Raw genomic sequence first — 18,084 nt, forward strand, 5'->3', positions numbered from 1 at the left:
GAGGATTTAAACACAAATATGAGTGAAAAATAAAGAGCCACTTTAATTTGGGTAGACTGCGGACACATTTTAAGATAAATCAGATTAATATGTTTCTACTTTTACAAAATAAAATATATGTTTTGTTAGCTAGGGGTTAAAAATCCTTTAAAAATCTCAAAAAATCCTTTAAAAATCACATTTTTGTGTTTTGTTAGAGCCTCTTGGAACATTTGTTAAAATAAAGATGTTGTATTCGCTATTCTGATCCAGGTTATTGTCTTTATACTTTTGTACAATAAAACATAGTGTTATCATTCCTGGACGATGCTCACATACCTGTTTGCTCCTGATCACCTGATTGGTCGGGCCCTCAGGTGTGGCTCTCTGGTTCAGGATGTGGTCGTAGCCGTCGCTGAGGGCCGAGCAGCCGTGATGCCGTGTTCCTGCGCCGAGTGGAGGAGGTGGATCCGCCCGCTGGTTCTGGTTCTGTACGCTCTGCTGCTGGTGGCCGTGCTGCCGCTCTGCATCTGGGAGCTGCAGAAAGACAAGGTGCACCTCCTTCTTTACCTCCGTCACCACGTCTGGACCTTCAGCTCCAGTAGAGGAGCATTATACCTGATGAGCTTCATGTCCTGCAACAATAAATCAATTATTTATCAACTATTAGATCAATCAGCAACGATTTTGATCATTTTCTAAAGATAAAATAGTCAGATTCCTGCTTTTAAATGTGAATATTTTCACAGAAAACTGAATATTTTTAAATTTGTGGACAAAACAAGACTGTTTTTCTGACATTTTATTGACCAAACATCTAATCAATTAATCAAGAAAATAATCTACAGGTTGATCGATAATGAAAATAATCTTTATTTGCAGCCATGCTTAGAAATATGTGCTGACTTTACCTACATTTTACTGATTATTCTGACATACATTGAAGGACTTTTACTTATAGCAGAGTGCTTTTACAGTGGTGTATTAGTACTTTAACTGCAGTACCTGAGGACTTCCTCCACCATCTTCCTCTGAGCTGTTTGGTTCTTAATCTCTGTCAACATTAAGACAAGTTCTTAATGGAAACACTACATGAAGCAAAACTGGAATAAGAATGTGAAAAATGAACCTTAATCAAGACAAAAAAATCAGTTTTCCTTCTGTTTTGTTTTTTGTTTCTTTGTTGCCAATGAATATCTAAGTGGGGTAAAAATGATGTGCATTACAAACGATCAGAATACCAAAGATGACTGACTCTGTGTGTCTCTGGGTGTCCGTCCAGGTCGGGACTCACAGTAAAGCCTGGTTCATCGCCGGCGTGTTCGTCTTCCTCACCATCCCCATCTCGCTGTGGGGGATCCTGCAGCACATCGTGCACTTCACCCAGCCGGAGCTGCAGAGGCCCATTATCAGGTGGATATAGAACTTGTTGTGTTGAACCCCAATAACCTGGTTGTTAAGATCATCTGTGGAAATGAGTTGAATTGCCAAGAACAAGTTGTTATTCTTTGCAAATCCCATAACAGAGGTAAATAAGAATAACTTGTCCGGTGGAAGGATAAGCTGTATTGCCAAAAAGGTTTTCGTGACATTTAAGAACAGGATGTAAGAAGAGGACCAGATTACATTACAGTCATTTAACACCTTACAGGAAGTGTATTCAACATAGGTATTCAAGAGAACTACTAGTCACCAGAAGTCATAAGTGCATCTTACAGTCAAGTGTATTCAACATACAGGTTATTCAAGAGAACTACTAGTCACACATACTATACAGAAGTCAATAAATACACATACTATACATCTCCTTTCTTAAACAAGCATCTAAAGCATAAACCAGAGCAAAAGTACAGAAACAAACTAATATGAATACAATAAGTGCAACAAACTGATACGAATACAATAAGTGCAACAAACTGATATGAATACAATAAACAAACTAATACTAATACAACAAACTAATATGAATACAATAAGTGCTGTGTTTTGTTATGGTTGTGGTTGGCTGGTGGGATGGCTGGTGGGAAAAGCATATAAGATATGATGAAAGGATGAACGTGTTGAATTTTGTTGTAAGCTCGTCTGCAATAAAACATCCCCGCTGGTGGCAAACTCCAAGATCTGCGTCTCTGCGTTGACTTTCTGCCACAACACGTCCTCTACTGCACCTCAGTCAGAACAGAAAGGAGGAATCACATCGCAGTGACACAAGTTAACATTGATTCACAGCTTTAACCAGCAGTGGTCTCATGCTCTCTCTCGTTGTCTCCATCAGAATACTGTGGATGGTGCCCATCTACAGTTTGGACAGCGTGAGTCATAATCACACACACACACACACACACACACACACACACACACACACACACACACACACACACACACACACACACACACACACATATGAATACACACACACACACACTCACGCAGCAAGTTAGAGTAATCCGTTGACTCTATTTCATTACGTTGTCGTGGCAACAGCCCGTAATAGGAGGCAGTGGGACAGTGTCACAAGACCAGAGGTCAATTAAAGACACGATACACACAACTCTGTGTTTCCTTACAGCCTGTTATCAGTAAACGCCAACATAGTTAATGTGGTGATACTGTCTGTCTGTCTGTCTGACTGTCTGTCTGTCTGACTGTCTGTCTGTCTGTCTGTCTGACTGTCTGTCTGTCTGTCTGTCTGTCTGACTGTCTGTCTGTCTGTCTGACTGTCTGTCTGTCTGTCTGACTGTCTGTCTGACTGTCTGTCATCCTCCTTCCTTCCTTTGTCTTTGCTTCCTGTCTCTGTCTGTCTGTCTGTCTTCCTTCCATCCTCCCTGTCTTTCTGTCGGTATTCCCTTCTTCCTGACTGTCTGTCATCCTCCTTCCTCTCTTCCTTCATTTCTTTGTCTGTCTGTCTGTCTGTCTGTCTGTCTGTCTGTCTGTCTGTCTGTCTGTCTGTCTGTCTGTCTGTCTGTCTGTGTTCCCTTCTTCCTGTCGTCGTCGTCCTTCCTTCCTTCCGTCTTTGCATCCTATCTCTGTCTGTTTGTCTTCTTCTTCCTTGCTTCCTTCCTGCCTATCTCTGTCTACCTGTCTGTCTTCCTTCCTTTTCCTTCCTTCCTATCTCTGTCTGTCTGTCCGTCTTCCTCTTCCTTCCTTCTTGTCTGTCTGTCTGTCTTTCTTCCTCCCTGTCTGTCTTCCTTTTCCTTCCTTCCTTCCTTCCTTCCTGTCTGTCTGTCTCTCTGTCTGTCTGTCGTACTTAATTCCTGTCTGACTGTGGTCTCTCTTCCTTCCTTTCTGTCTTTGCTTCCTGTCTCTGTCTGTCTGTCTTCCCTTCTTTTGTCCACATTTCTTCCTTAATTCCTGTCTATCTAGCAGTCTCTCTCCCTCCCTCCCCTCCTCCTCCTGTCCTTCATGTGACTCCTGCTTCACCTCTACTCCATGTCTGTTATCACGTCTCCGTCCATAAGAACCTCACCCTCCGTCTCCCCCGTCTGTCTCCAGTGGTTGGCTCTGCGGTACCCCAGCCTGGCCATCTACGTGGACACGTGCAGGGAGTGCTACGAGGCCTACGTCATCTACAACTTCCTGATGTTCCTGCTGAGCTTCCTGAGTAACCAGTACCCGAGCCTGGTGCTGATGCTGGAGGTGCAGCAGCAGCAGCCTCACCTGCCGCCGCTCTGCTGCTGCCCGCCGTGGCCAATGGGAGAGTAAGAGGAGGTCACGTGACCGTCACTTGTTCAACGCACCGTCACATGACGTCTCAACCGTTCCTCTCTCTGTCTCCGTCAGGGTGCTGCTGTTCAGGTGCAAGCTGGGAGTCCTCCAGTACACCGTGGTCCGGCCCGTAACCACGGTGATAGCCTTGTGAGTTTTACCCCCTGTAACCATGGCGATGGGTGTTTTTTGAGACTGTGGCGTCTGACCACGTTGTCTGTCTGCAGGATCTGTCAGCTGTGCGGGGTTTACGACGAGGCCAACTTCAGCTTCAGAAACGCCTGGTCCTACCTGGTCATCATCAACAACATATCACAGCTGGTACACACACACACACACACACACACACACACACACACACACACACACACACACACACACACACACACACACACACACACACACACACACACACACACACACTTTATTGGTATGAAAACAAACCCGTTTATATCCTGCTGACATCCGTCTCTCTCTCCAGTTCGCCATGTACTGTCTAGTGTTGCTGTACCGAGCTCTTAAAGAGGAGCTGACTCCCATCAGGCCGGCGGGGAAGTTCCTCTGCGTCAAACTGGTGGTGTTCGTCTCCTTCTGGTGAGGAAAGGAAGCAAGGAGAGAGTCACTCATGATGTGTTTTGTATTGTTTTGTAACACACAAGACATTTTACATTTAGCTGCTCCAGTTATTGGGTTGTTGTGAGCGTTTCTCTCCACTAGGTGTCACTAAGAGTCCATTAATGCTGATCAGAAGCTTTTTCAACAGGAAGAAGGAAGTTGAAGCAACTTGTTTTTCAAAGCACACGTCTGAAATACCACAAAGAAACAGCAATCATCATGCAATAATTATTACATTTTATTTTCAACCATTTCATTGCTGTTTCATAACTTCATGAACTGAAATCGATTTATTTAAGAGTTGTTATTATGTCCTTCAGCATTGGATACACTGGTACACCATTGAGGAAAGATAAGAGAGAATGACGACCCACAATTCCTTGCGGCAGCCACATTTAAAGCGACACACCATTCAACCGTCCTTGAAAAACAAATGATATCTTAAATAGATTTAATGATTATTTTCATACAGTTGCAAACTAATGGGATTCATGTTGATAAAAACAAATAGACAGTGACAACCATTTTGTTTCCACTGTATTCAAACATTTCAACATAAACAAATATCAAATGTCCCCCAAAAAAGTAAAAACAAGACATTTGGGGCTCCGGGAACAAGTGGTCGTCTTTTTCCGCAATTTTTGACAAAATATAAACTAAACTACAGAAGCCAAGAACCGCCATGCTTGCAATCATTTTTATTTAATGCCTTTTGTCAGAGGATTCATGGGTCATTTATTGTCGTTATGCAACACGGGGATTCACAACGAAATTCAGTTTTAGACAATTTGTAACACAACAAACACATGACAAACAAAACAAAAACAGAAGTGCATTCCTGTATTGCATTTTTTTTAATTTCCATCATAAGGAATGTAAACAGCAGCAACTTAAACAAATTTTCTTGCAATATGGCCTTCGCCATCTTCGCTTTTTTACAACCAGTGAACAGGAAGTGACCATATTTGGACTGAGGAGGAGTGACGTAGAGACGCCGTATACGTCTCTGGTGTCGACCTGTCAATCAGTGTGTAGCCCCGCGAGAAGTAGAGTCATTTTCTCATAGACTTCTATACAACCAGAGGAGTCGCCCCTGATGGACAGGAGAGAGAATGCAGCTTGGTGCACTCATCTCCTCCTCTTGCTCTCTCCAGGCAGGCGGTCTTCATCGCGTTCCTGGTGAAGGTCGGCGTGATCTCCGACAAACACACCTGGGACTGGGACAGCGTGGAGGCCGTGGCCACCGGACTGCAGGTACGCACGGTCATGTGACCTTTGACACTGTAAATTGTATTTGTTTGTGGTTGTTGGTATTCAGACCAATGACTGAACGTCTACAAATGCCTGAAGATTTTTTTTTTCAATTCTGACGTGAAAAAAGTGCCATCGTTTGACTCTTGATTGACCGATTGTTGTATTGATACAGGACTTCATCATCTGCATAGAGATGTTCCTGGCTGCCATCGCTCACCACTACACCTTCACCTACAAACCATACGTTCAGGTAAACATCCGTCCATCCAATCAGTATAATCTAATGTAATCTAATCTTTAATCTAATCTAATATTATCTAATCTAATCTATAATATAATATAATAATTTATAATCTAATGTAATATATTCTTATCTATCATATTATGTCATCTATCCAGGAAGCAGAGGAGGGGTCGTGTTTCGACAGCTTTCTGGCCATGTGGGATTTCTCTGATATCAGAGCTGATGTCACAGAGCAGGTCCGCCATGCAGGTGAGCGTCTCAGTCACATTACTGATCATTGAGTCTGTTAAACTCATCAATAATAGGAAATGTTCTGCAAACAACTAGTTTGAGCTAATTAAAGAGATTTAAGTAAAATATTTTCTTTACACTTTTCTTTCATGTATATGTTTTTGTTTATTTGTTGGTTTAACTTCATTATATTTATAATATAATTGCTATATGTAGTATTATTTCATTTTATATTTTTTTCTAATTCTTTATATTAAATCATATTTATAGACATTTCATGTCTTTATTTAACTGAACTTGTATCATACATTTCTTTTTTTTTAAACATTCTCCATTATTTTATTTTCTGAGATTGTTTTGTATGACATTTTAGTTTGTTTTTCTCAATGTTTTTATGTTTTTAGCTTTTATTCAATTCAATTCAGTGTGGCTTTATTGGCATGTAAGTTCCAAAAAACAACGTACAACCAAAGCATAAAAAAAAAAAAAAAAAGTACATATGACCTTTTATTTCATTTCCGTTGTGTTGTAAATCAATTCTGTTTTTATTGTTAAGTTCCTTTATGAATTAAGTTTATTATTAGTATTTTTAAATACTGTACTGATGATATGAAATGAATCACATGTTCTTAACTGTTGAAATATTATTAATAATAATATTATTGTGGTAAATATCTCTAACCCCTCAGGCCGTACGTTCCTGGGTCGTCCCAACAAGATGTACTTCGGCTCGGCGGTTCGACCTGAACACACCGAGCACACCGGCCTCCTCACGGCGTCCTCGTCCCAGGACCCCGTCGCCGTGGCAACCACGTCGATGCCCTCCTCCCCGTCCTTGAGCGGCTGGTACCAAGGCCTCGGCCACACCCCCGCGCCGCACTCCATCTCCGCCCCGGCGGGGTTCACCTCCTCGAGCTGGGATGACGACAGCGACGGCTCACCTCCTCCGGCAGGCGACACCACCGCCAGAACGTAGCAAAGAAACTCTCCGGTTTAAGTCAGAATAAAAATATAACCCGTCTCCAAAGAAGCCAAATTAAAGATGGATTCCATCGAAGGAAGAGAGTGAGTCTCTGTGAAGTCAAAGCCATGTTTGTTGAGTATTTTTAAATAATAATTACCCAGTTTTAAATCTGTATTTGGATGTCTAATGATGTCATTTTGATAAATGTGCCTCCAGCTGTGGAAAGGAAAACATATTTAATACAAAAAAGCATATTTAGGTTGTTGTTGCGGTTTAAAGGGGGCATATCATGTCAGAAAACATGTGATTCAACAAGCCAATCCGATTCAGTCACACGAGCCAATCAGAGCAGGGCTATTTAAAAGAGGGGCTCTTAAAGAGACAGGCACTAAAACAGAGCGTTTCAGACAGAAGATGAATATATATACATTCAGACAGACAGTATGATACAAATAAAGTGTTTTTTGAACATTAAAGATTGGAAACATGTTCTAGTAGAAACCCAAAATACAAGTATGAACCCAACAAAGAGCATGATATGTCTCCTTTAACACTCCCTCAGTGCTGAAGTGTCCTTGCGCTTGGTTTGACTGTTTGTTCTATCATAACAAAATAAAAACGCCACATCTAATCACCAGGAAACGCTGTTGTTCGATTCCTCCAATCAGGGAAAATTAAGACAACAGAAGAACAAGGATGTAACATTTAGTTTAACACAGTTAGTTAGTACACAAGTGGATTTAACACAATTAATGATGGTTGAGTTACATTTAGCTGCTCCAGTTATTGGTTTGTTGTGAGCGTTTCTCTCCACTAGGTGTCACTAACAGTCCATTAATGCTGATCAGAAGCTTTTTCTTACAGGAATTACTATTCGACCGTCCTTGAAAAACAAAATGATATCTTAAACAAATGATATCTTAAATAGATTTAACAGTTATTTTCTTTCTACAAACTAATGGGATTCATGTTGATAAAAACGAATAGACGGTGACAACCATTTTGTTTCCACTGTATTCAAACAGATAAAATCAAATGTCCCAAAAACAAATTGTATTGCATTTTCTAAATTCAGCTTTAGACAATTTGTAACACAACAAACACATGACAAACAAAACAAAAACATAGTCCTGTAGTTGGCATCATAAGGAATGTAAAGAAAAAAACAAAACATCACAGTTTTTTTTTCACCAGAGAATCTAAGTGATCATATTTGAAATGCGGAGAAGTGACACATTTAAGAAATTTACACAACTAACTCATTATTTGTCATAAAACAACTAAATTCATTTTCTTATACTTCAGGTCCATCTGTGGTAATAAAGTAATACTTTTCACAGAATGTCCACTTTGATTATTACGTTACTTTAATAATAATAATAATAATAATAATAATAATAATAATAACTTTATTTATATAGCACCTTTTAAAAACAAGGTTTACAAAGTGCTTTGACAGACCAGCCAGCAAGACAGTGCATAAGAAACAAACAACTTTATTCCACAGAGGGGACAGAAGTTACAGTCACAGCAGCAAGTTATTATTAATCACATTACTATCCCTATTTTCATAACTATAATTCTACTGTAATAATTGCTGCTGTTATTATAAGTAGTCTTATTATATGAATCATTTATGTCATATACATTGAATGTGTTGTATCTCTGTTATGCTGTTCATTCTGGTCACATGACATCTATTGCATTCTGTCCATCCTGGGAGAAGGATCCCTCCTCTGTCGTTCTCCCAGAGGTTTCTTCCTTTTTTCTCCCTGTTAAAGGGGTTTTTAGGGGAGTTTTTCCTGTGCCGATGTGAGGGAAGGACAGAGGATCTATATAACTATATATCTATCTCTATATAACTATATCTATCTATCTATCTATCTATCTATCTATCTATCTATCTATATATCTATATATATCTATCTATATATAACTATATCTATCTATCTATCTATCTATCTATCTATCTATCTATCTATCTATCTATCTATCTATCTATCTATCTATCTATCTATCTATCTATCTATCTATCTATATATCTATATCTATATCTATCTATCTATATAACTATATCTATCTATATCTATATATATCTATATCTATCTATCTATATAACTATATCTATATAACTATATCTATATATATATCTATATATCTATATATCTATATAACTATATATATATATATCTATATCTATATCTATATATCTATATATCTATATATATCTATCTATATACTATATCTCTATATCTATATAACTATATATCTATATATCTATATAAATATATCTATCTCTATCTATTACTATATATCTATATAGATATATAGTAATAGATATATTTCTTGCTGTTTAAACAGAATATTATCAGCTCGCCCTTTGCATTGTATTTCAATGTTCCTCCTCTGTTGGAGACAACTGTCAACATTAACTGGACACTGAACATCTAAAGAGGTTTTACAGACTGTGTGACCACCTCTGAAACACAACCTTTCACCCTCCACATTTTAATTACTTCTTAAAGTCACAGTGAAGCTGACTGGGTAAAGAGGTGAAGATGGTATGAGGGTGTGGATTAATCATCCACAGATCACTGATGGACTTTGAGACCAAAAGTAAAGTCATAAAAAGATTAAGTTCCTCCACTTTTGTGCTACGTGCGACGACTGTAACTCAAAGCTTTCAGAGAAAACTGGATATTTACGGACTCACACCGCAACAATAGTGAAAGAATCCACTCAATAAAGTGAGTAACATATTTTCGATGGATATCTAACCAGCTGATTGGTTCGTGTCCTTTGTTATGGTGTGTAGTTTTTAGTGCACAGACGACATGTCGTTTCCTGTATAAGTGTGCAGTTAAGAACTAAAGGAGTGGTTACTCTGTGTTTGATGCAAACTTTAATCACTAACGAATTTAAACGACTTTATCAAAAAAACGAAGCCAATAAATTGACTTTGTGGATTTCTTATAAGTTAGCAAGTCAAACAGTCTGTAAAGCCTCTTTAACCCTCCTGTTATGTCAGTTTGGTCAGGAACAGCAATGATGTTCCCGGGTCCGGTGCATGTTTAATCATCCAAAAGTTGTCAGAAACCAAAAAATCCTAATAAACATAGTTTGTACCTCATCACCAACACCATTACTAACAATTCAATCAGTATTCGGAGGAATGGTGTTATTCAGCCCTCACAGATCATAGTTCCATGAGGATAACTCACTCGTTTTCATGAAAAATTGCAAATACATGATATGAACCATTTTCTTTTTAACGTTGATTACACTAATTAAGGCAAGTAGAAGAAGTTTCATACTTAAAAAGTGCTTTTGTAAAATATACTTTGAAACGGGTCAATTTGACCCACAACATTACAGAGGAGGGTTAAATGTTCAGTGTTTGTCTCTAAACAACATTTGGATCTTTTCCACACATGCGCAGTCTGGACCCGTAAACGTTTCCATCTTAAAGTCTGAAAGGGGGAGCTGAAAGTATTCTGTTTTGACAGGAAGAAAGAAGTTCCTGTTGATGATAAGTTTCTTTGGACTACAAAGTGTTTAAAATGATAAAATGTGGCTCTGTCAGATCATCTTTGATCATTTATGACTGTTGTTTCACCTGAAAATAGCCAGAATGATCAATAAACAGGCGGGAAATGATCAAATAAATAAAATTTAAGTTTCAGCTACAACGAAAGAAAATGGCCGAGAAGAGAAAGAGGAGGAGGGGATCCTACTCTTCTGAACAGCCAATCAGCTCGAGTGGTGACACGATCAGGTAATATATCATATATATTTAAATGTATTTATTGTCATTTATTTATTTATTAATTCACTCTTTTCTCTTAATAGTTCACAGATGAGTGAAGCCTCGGGTCCCAGCAGTGTCTCTATGAAGGATGATAGATCCATGGGTGAGCCAGTGTGGTTTGGTGTTAAAAAGACACAAAGGTAATTTAATTAAATATATATTTTGCAAAAACTAATATGTAACAGCCAATCATAAATGGGAAGCTGTGAACAAGGAAAAACACGCTGTAAAATATTCTTTTTGCATCTGTATCTTACTATGTGTGAAATAATACATTATGTGGTTGGTGTGCTTGTGTGTGTGTATATATATACACATATATATACATATATATGTGTGTATATATATACACATATATATATATACACACACACATTTATTAATTCACTCTTTTCTCTTAATAGTTCACAGATGAGTGAAGCCTCGGGTCCCAGCCTTGTCTCTATGAAGGATGATAGATCCATGGGTGAGCCAGTGTGGTTTGGTGATGATAAGACACAAAGGTAATTTAATTAAATATATATTTTGTAAAAAAAAAAAAAAATACATTATGGTAATAGCCAATAACTCAAAAAATGAATCCTTACACACATGCTGTAGTCTTAAGGATTTATTTACTATCCTACATGAATGAACAGAAGATCAAATCCTCCAGGAATTATCTGCTACCTAGTATGAATAGACACATGCTATAGTGGACCAGGAAATATCTAATACCAAGTATGAATGAACAAATGCTGTATAGTTCTGGGAATTATTTTCTACCAAGTATGAATAGACACATGCTATACTCGTCCAGGAAGTATCGCCTACAAAGTATGAATGAAGACATGCTATACTCGTCCAGGAATTGTCTACGACCAAGTATGAACGCCTTGTTAGTTGAATTATTTACGATCCTGTATGAATAAATGTATGCTTTAATCGTCAAGGAAAGAAAATTATTCTGAAACAAAAAGCGTACCGAGCTTTGGCCCAAAAACCGACAACTGGCACATATCTGGCAATCTAATATAATCATCTGTTGATCACCCTACAGCCCGCTGATTGTGGAACCGTCTAGAAAGAAACTCCGAAAAGATCCTGAATGCCAGAGAGATACAGAGGAAGACACTGGTCAGTTTAATTATCTGTTCTTTTTAGTGCATTAATACTTGCATCATCAGTGTTGGAGGTCAAATGTTTGCTTGTACTTTCGCAGGACTGAGCTAAACATATTTAATAATGATTCATAATTGTCATCTTGGAATTTGCAACCATGCATTTGATTGTTTCAGAGGGCAGCCATTTTTTGAAAGCAAAGAAGAATCTTAAAAAAGCAATGCAGAGGAAATATACCCTCACATTTGAAGGTAACGGTGACCAAGAGAACCGTTTGGACAGCATCTACACAACACTCTTCATCACCACGGCAGAGAGTGAAGGGCCACATGAGGAACAGTCGTTCAGACAAACCAAACAACCACAATCTTCTGAACAATCAGTCAAGCTCAGTGAAATCTTGAAGCCTTTGCCAGGCCAGGAGACACCAAACAGAACCGTCCTGACGAAGGGCGTTGCAGGAATTGGAAAGTCATTTTCTGTGCAGAAATTCATTCTTGATTGGGCCAAGGAGACAAAAAACCAGGAAGTTGATTTTGTTTTCAATATCGCCTTCCGAGAGCTGAATTTGAGTCCCGATAACAAAAGCTTGCACGAGCTCCTGACTGAATTTCACCCTGCGATCCAGGATCTGAAAGAATCAGAAGATTTAGTCAAAGCCAAGGTTATAGTGATCCTGGACGGTCTGGATGAAAGCAGACTTCAGCTGGACTTCAAGAACAGGCCGGTGACATCTGTCAGTGAAGTAACATCTGTGGGTAACCTTATAGTAAACCTCATCCAGAGGAACCTTCTTCCTAATGCCAACCTCTGGATAACGACCCGTCCAGCAGCAGCCAGTCAGATCCCTGCAGAGTGTGTTGACATGGTGACGGAGATAAGAGGGTTCAGTGACCCACAAAAAGAAGAATACTTCAAGACGAGGTTCCATCAGGACTTGGGTCTCGCTGACAGGATCATTTCGCACATTCGCTCATCTCAGAGTCTTGACATCATGTGCCAGATCCCGATCTTCTGCTGGATTGCTGCCATATTATATGAGGAGATCTTTGGGGTAGAAGAGAAAGCTGAAACTCCTCAAACTCTAACAGAGATGATGACGCATTTCCTGTTTACCCAGACAAAACGCAGAAGCAGAAAATATAAACAGAAGACAGAGAAAAACAAAGAGAAACTTCTGAAGACACACAAGGAATTCCTTCTGAAACTCGGTAAGCTTGCATTTGTTCAGCTGCAGAAGAACAACCTCATCTTCTATGAAGAAGACCTGGAAGAATGTGGCATTGACATACAAGAAGCAACCGTGTACTCTGGATTTTGCAACACCGTTTTTAGGGAAGAACAAGTCTTTCACAAGAAGAAGGTCTTCTTCTTTGTGCACCTGACCATACAGGAGTTCTTTGCAGCTCTTTTTGTCTTTGAATGTTTCACAAACAGGAACACAAAAGAGCTCGGCAACTTCCTCGAAGCGGATGACAAAGAACATACTTTACTTGATCTTCTGAAGATGACAGTTGACAAAGTGTTGGAGGAGGAGAACGGCCACCTGGACTTCTTCTTGCGATTCCTCCTTGGCCTCATGGTTGAACCAAACTGGAGAGTCCTTCAGGGTCTGCTGACACCGCCGGACCCAAGCCAAGATACCGAAAAGAAAATCTTGACTCACCTCAAAGCCATCCGACGAAAGGCCCTGTCTCCAGACAGCTGCATCAACCTCTTCCAGAATATGGTCGAGATGAGAGACCACAAAGTCAAAGATGAGATACAAGAATATCTCAAGTTGTCAGATCGTTCAAAAACAGAGCTGACTCCCCTGCACTGCTCTGCGCTGGCCTACATGCTGCAGGTATCAAAGAACGATCTGGATGTGTTGGACTTGAAGAGTTACAACACAACGGATGAAGGCAGAAGGATGCTGATACCAGCTGTGAGGAGAAGCAGAAAGGCCATGTAAGTGTACCTTCCCTGTAATATGTACCAGTATTTGTTGGTTCTTAACTCCCGAGTATTTTAATCTTGTCTTATTTTATGTATATCTTCACACAGTTGCACCTTTTTCTTCTTCACATTATAACCCTGTCATCCACCTTTAGACTAGCAGACTGCAAAGTGAATGAAGAGTGGATTAAGCATCTGGCCTTTGGTCTTAAGTTCCCCTACTTACCTCTGAGAGAACTGGATCTGAGCAACAACGACCTGAAAGATTCAGGAGTAAAGCTGCTCTGTGATGGACTGTCCAGTCAACACTGCAGACTTGAAACGCTGAGGTTTGTATTGTTCTGCTGCTCCGTCAGTCTGAGTTTGGACAAAAAGCTTCCTGCTCATTATTTTAAGCCTACCTTCCGTACATTCATTCAGGGATGCAAGAAACTCACTTCTTTATGAATACTTCTAGAACCTGCATGCTAATAAACCAAACACTTCTTCCTCAGGCTGTCAGGTTGTCAGATCACAGAGGTTGGCTGTGCTTCTCTGGCCTCGACTCTACGTTCAAAGACCTCCCAGCTGATGGAGCTGGACCTGAGCTACAATCACCCAGGAGTCTCAGGAGAGAAGCTGCTCTCTGAGCTGAGGAACGATCCACAGTACAAGCTCAGCACTCTCTAGTAAGTATAATGATGGAGAACTAGATTTTTTTACTTTCCTACTGAGCTGAGAGAGAAGTGCTGCTGGAGTACCTTTAAAAATCCTCTAGAGTGAGATGGAGGTTACTGCCAACAGCAAAACAACTCAAGGGTACCCTCTGATCGGACCCAATTCAACCAAAATGTCATCACGCTGTAGTGTAACACTATAGGTTGAATAGCAATAACAATACATGTAAATACTAAAGATTCACAATCGATACATACTCCTTTTGCAACGTTTCTGAGACCAACACAGTGTCAGTTAAATGGTTGTTCTTTGTTGGATTTTTCCTTTTTTTCAGTCTTGATCATGGCGGAAGTCACCGGATGAAACCGGGCTTCAAGAAATGTAAGTATTTGTGGAAATCTTGGACAATTGCTGAATGTTGTGATACATCTGCAGATAGTAATCTCAACAAATTGGTGAACTAAAATATTCTCCTGCACTTTTTTTTCACCTCCGCTTGAGAAGAACAAGAATAGTGACAATTCTTCCTGGAGGGAGGTTCCTGTTTCTGATGGTTTCCTTTGTAACTTGCTGACATTAATGCTGCCCAGCTCATCAATTAAAACCTATGCTCCTAAAATAAAGTGTTTTCTTACTTCCAGATGCCTGTGAGCTCACTTTGGACCCCAACACAGCCCACAGGAACCTCCTTCTCTCTGAAGGGAACAGAAAGGTGACCTGGGTGGAAGACCAGCAGCGATACCCCGATCATCCAGAAAGGTTTGATCGCTGCCAACAGGTGCTGTGTGAACAGGGTCTGGAGGAGCGATGCTACTTGGAGGTCGAGGTGATGGAGCCCTTCGAGATTGGGTTAACGTACAGAACCATTGGCAGGGAAGGGGATGGGAATGATTGCAAGCTGGGACGCAACGACAAGTCTTGGAGCATGACTTGCTCAGATAATGGTTGTTTTGTTCTGCGCAACGACAAAAGTATCAGTATATCGTCCCTGGTCTCGCGATCCAGTCGGGTGGGGGTGTATCTGGACTGGCCGGCTGGCACTCTGTCCTTCTACAGAGTTTCCTCCGACCAGCAGATCCGCCTCCATACCTTCAGAGCGGAGTTCAAAGAGCCCCTCTATCCTGCTGTTGGGCTTCGCACTCATTCCTCTGCAGCATTTTGTCAGCTAACGTAGACCATTCAGCAAGAAGCTCCTGGTCTCTGCTTTACTATGTAAGACTTGACCAAATTACTTTTAAATGTCAATGCGGTGTTGTAAATGACTTGTATGTTTTCATTGCTATTATTGTGTAACTGCCTAGTTAAGCAGATCAGGATGAAGATGAGGGGCTCTTTTTGATTTTAATGTAAATAGGTATGAGGTTTTATTTTAATGTTTTCAGCTTAGTCAGCAGCTGTATCTTTTATTACTTTACTTTACTTTAATTTTAAAGCTTCTACTTTGACAGGGGCAGAATCAGCTGTTTGTTTATTCTCTACAAGGGAAATTGTACTTGTGTTATATGTTATATGTACAAAAGTTATTAATATATTAAGTTCTGCAGGTTTCCTCGCTCTTAACACTATCAACTCTCAGTAACGTTACATAATAGGAGACTCTTTTGAGGATTTTGTCACATCTACATACATCGGTACAGTAAAAGAAGAGCTGATTTTAGTTTAATCTCCTTTTGAACTGGTTTTATCTTTATACTTTATACTAAAAATAGAGCGCAGCATTAAATAAGGTATCAGCCTCCATGCCTGTTTCGCAATATAAATACTATACTACATTTTCTTTACGTCATAATGTAGTTTGCCTTACAAATGTATGTCGTAACAAATTTAATAAAAACCTCATAGTTTAGTATGTCTTGAAAATGTCATAGTCTAGTAAATATATATATATATCTTTGACTTTGTACGACAGCATATGACGAAAAGTTAAATACTTTCTAGATTTCAAATGTTTTATATTTTATTATAAATATACATGTCACATATTCGTCTACAGTATGTTCATATTTCAGTGTTTTCTATATATTTCTATTGGCTGTCAAATTAATTGCCCATAAATAATCTTAAAATAAAACATACTGGTATCATGTTAAGCACCTTCTAAAATAAGAATCAGATTTCAGCAGTTGACTTTATATTTTATTTTTGTGTCCTTTATGCTGCAGGTTTGTGCTGTTTGTGAAAAAGTGATGTAACATTTGTAGGGGATCCTCTTTCATTTTTTTATTGTGTTTATCTGCATTAACTTTTAGCATTTGAAGAGTAAACTTTATAGATGGTATTAACCAAATTGTTATCATGTTGCACCTCATCAAATATGATTATTAAATATTTTGTGGCTTAGAAATCTATTTTAATACTTTCTAGAGTTCAGCTTTTATGTGTTAAGAGATGAATGCAAATGTCAAATATTCATGTTCATGTTTGGGTTTCCATGTTTCATGTAAAGAGTTAATTTACAAAATCAGAAAAATACGCCATTTTTAATCAAGACACTAGTTAGATTGGTATTTCCTGGAGTGCACAATAAAAAAACAGATATTTAGGAAATTAAATAAAATTTCAGATGCCTGTTTTTGTAACTGAGTTCTTTATGTATTTTGATTTTATGCTGCTATGTTTGTGATAGTTTCTTAGTGTTTTCATGTAACCAAAATATCCATCAATAAAAAATGAAAAACAAACTGAAAATCTACCGTGTTGTGGTCTGGATGTGTCACAGGAAGCTGTGTTAAAATATATGTACATTTAATGTTAATTGTAGTGAAGAAACAAATCATCATCACATTATTTTTCAGTGACTGAAGAGTCAGTTATAGTGAGTCTGCAGAGAGGAAACAAAATGTAGATGATGATGATTTGATGACATCTAGTGGAGAAAGAAAAACACGCAAAGACAAAAGTGAGTCCTTCACAACTGAACTGCATACATTTAAAATGAAATGCTCATATGTCCTTAATATTAATTTGTTTGCAGCATGTTTCACAGTGGTTTAAGAATATTTTTACAGCAGTAAAAGCACTAATATCACTGTGAAAATACTCCAAAACCTTAAGTAAAAGTATTATCTACTAAATGTACTAAAGTATTGATTGCAGTTAAAAGTTCCCAGTCAGAGTTTTACCATTATATATTCTTTCCCTCCACTGTTTAGTAATATGGCTGTGAAGAGTGAACGACCTGATACTACCTATATGACTTCTGATGAATCATTCCAGCAGACAATGAGGTAAAACAATGTTAGTTTATGATAAGCAGGAGGGCTGCTGGTTTATGAACAAGACACAGTGACAAGAAAACTGTCAAATGGGGGATTCTGAATCTGCCGCTGTGTGGAATAATACAGAATGCGGTTGGTGTGTCTATATATATGATAACAAAATGATAATTATGTTGTGAATGATGACTAATAATGTTGAAAGAGCATAACTTAGTAGAAAGGAATATCTAGTATTCATATATTATATAAATCCTTATTGTTATATAATATATACTAATATATTACATACAACATATTGTCCTAAGTTAACTAATTGAGATGTATTTTCTCCTTTTCTTCTGACATTAAACTTTGGAATACTATTGATAAC

General features: G+C 38.8%; 2 protein-coding genes across 2 annotated transcripts; both read left to right on the forward strand.

Annotated features, from left to right (window-relative positions):
- Window positions 1–414: 414 nt before the first annotated feature.
- LOC129093830 (transmembrane protein 184C-like) lies at window positions 415–7,004 on the forward strand. Its single transcript, XM_054601953.1, has 11 exons — window positions 415–531; window positions 1,262–1,392; window positions 2,255–2,291; window positions 3,472–3,677; window positions 3,760–3,834; window positions 3,912–4,005; window positions 4,166–4,278; window positions 5,454–5,553; window positions 5,726–5,803; window positions 5,953–6,046; window positions 6,718–7,004. The coding sequence occupies exons 1-11, from the start codon at window positions 415–417 to the stop codon at window positions 7,002–7,004; spliced, it is 1,332 nt and encodes a 443-aa protein (XP_054457928.1).
- A 4,212-nt stretch (window positions 7,005–11,216) lies between these two features.
- Window positions 11,217–17,170, forward strand: LOC129093396 (NACHT, LRR and PYD domains-containing protein 12-like). The gene is made up of 7 exons (XM_054601409.1): window positions 11,217–11,303; window positions 11,840–11,916; window positions 12,078–13,851; window positions 13,995–14,168; window positions 14,334–14,507; window positions 14,831–14,877; window positions 15,138–17,170. Exons 1-7 carry the CDS (start codon window positions 11,245–11,247, stop codon window positions 15,668–15,670), a joined length of 2,838 nt encoding a protein of 945 aa, XP_054457384.1. The 5' UTR covers window positions 11,217–11,244; the 3' UTR covers window positions 15,671–17,170.
- Window positions 17,171–18,084: the final 914 nt, after the last annotated feature.

This window comes from Anoplopoma fimbria, chromosome 7, assembly GCF_027596085.1.
Source record: "Anoplopoma fimbria isolate UVic2021 breed Golden Eagle Sablefish chromosome 7, Afim_UVic_2022, whole genome shotgun sequence".
In the NCBI taxonomy this organism is placed as follows: Eukaryota; Metazoa; Chordata; class Actinopteri; order Perciformes; family Anoplopomatidae; genus Anoplopoma; species Anoplopoma fimbria.

Excerpts from the sequence above, each read along its gene's own strand:
- LOC129093830 (XM_054601953.1), top strand. The coding sequence starts at position 415 with ATGCCGTGTTCCTGCGCCGAGTGGAGGAGGTGGATCCGCCCGCTGGTT. Across the intron at positions 532-1,261 it reads GGGAGCTGCAGAAAGACAAG|GTCGGGACTCACAGTAAAGC; the intron begins GTGCACCTCCTT and ends GTGTCCGTCCAG. Across the intron at positions 2,292-3,471 it reads CCATCTACAGTTTGGACAGC|TGGTTGGCTCTGCGGTACCC; the intron begins GTGAGTCATAAT and ends GTCTGTCTCCAG.
- LOC129093396 (XM_054601409.1), top strand. The coding sequence starts at position 11,245 with ATGAAGGATGATAGATCCATGGGTGAGCCAGTGTGGTTTGGTGATGAT. Across the intron at positions 14,169-14,333 it reads TGCAGACTTGAAACGCTGAG|GCTGTCAGGTTGTCAGATCA; the intron begins GTTTGTATTGTT and ends CTTCTTCCTCAG. Across the intron at positions 14,508-14,830 it reads TACAAGCTCAGCACTCTCTA|TCTTGATCATGGCGGAAGTC; the intron begins GTAAGTATAATG and ends CCTTTTTTTCAG.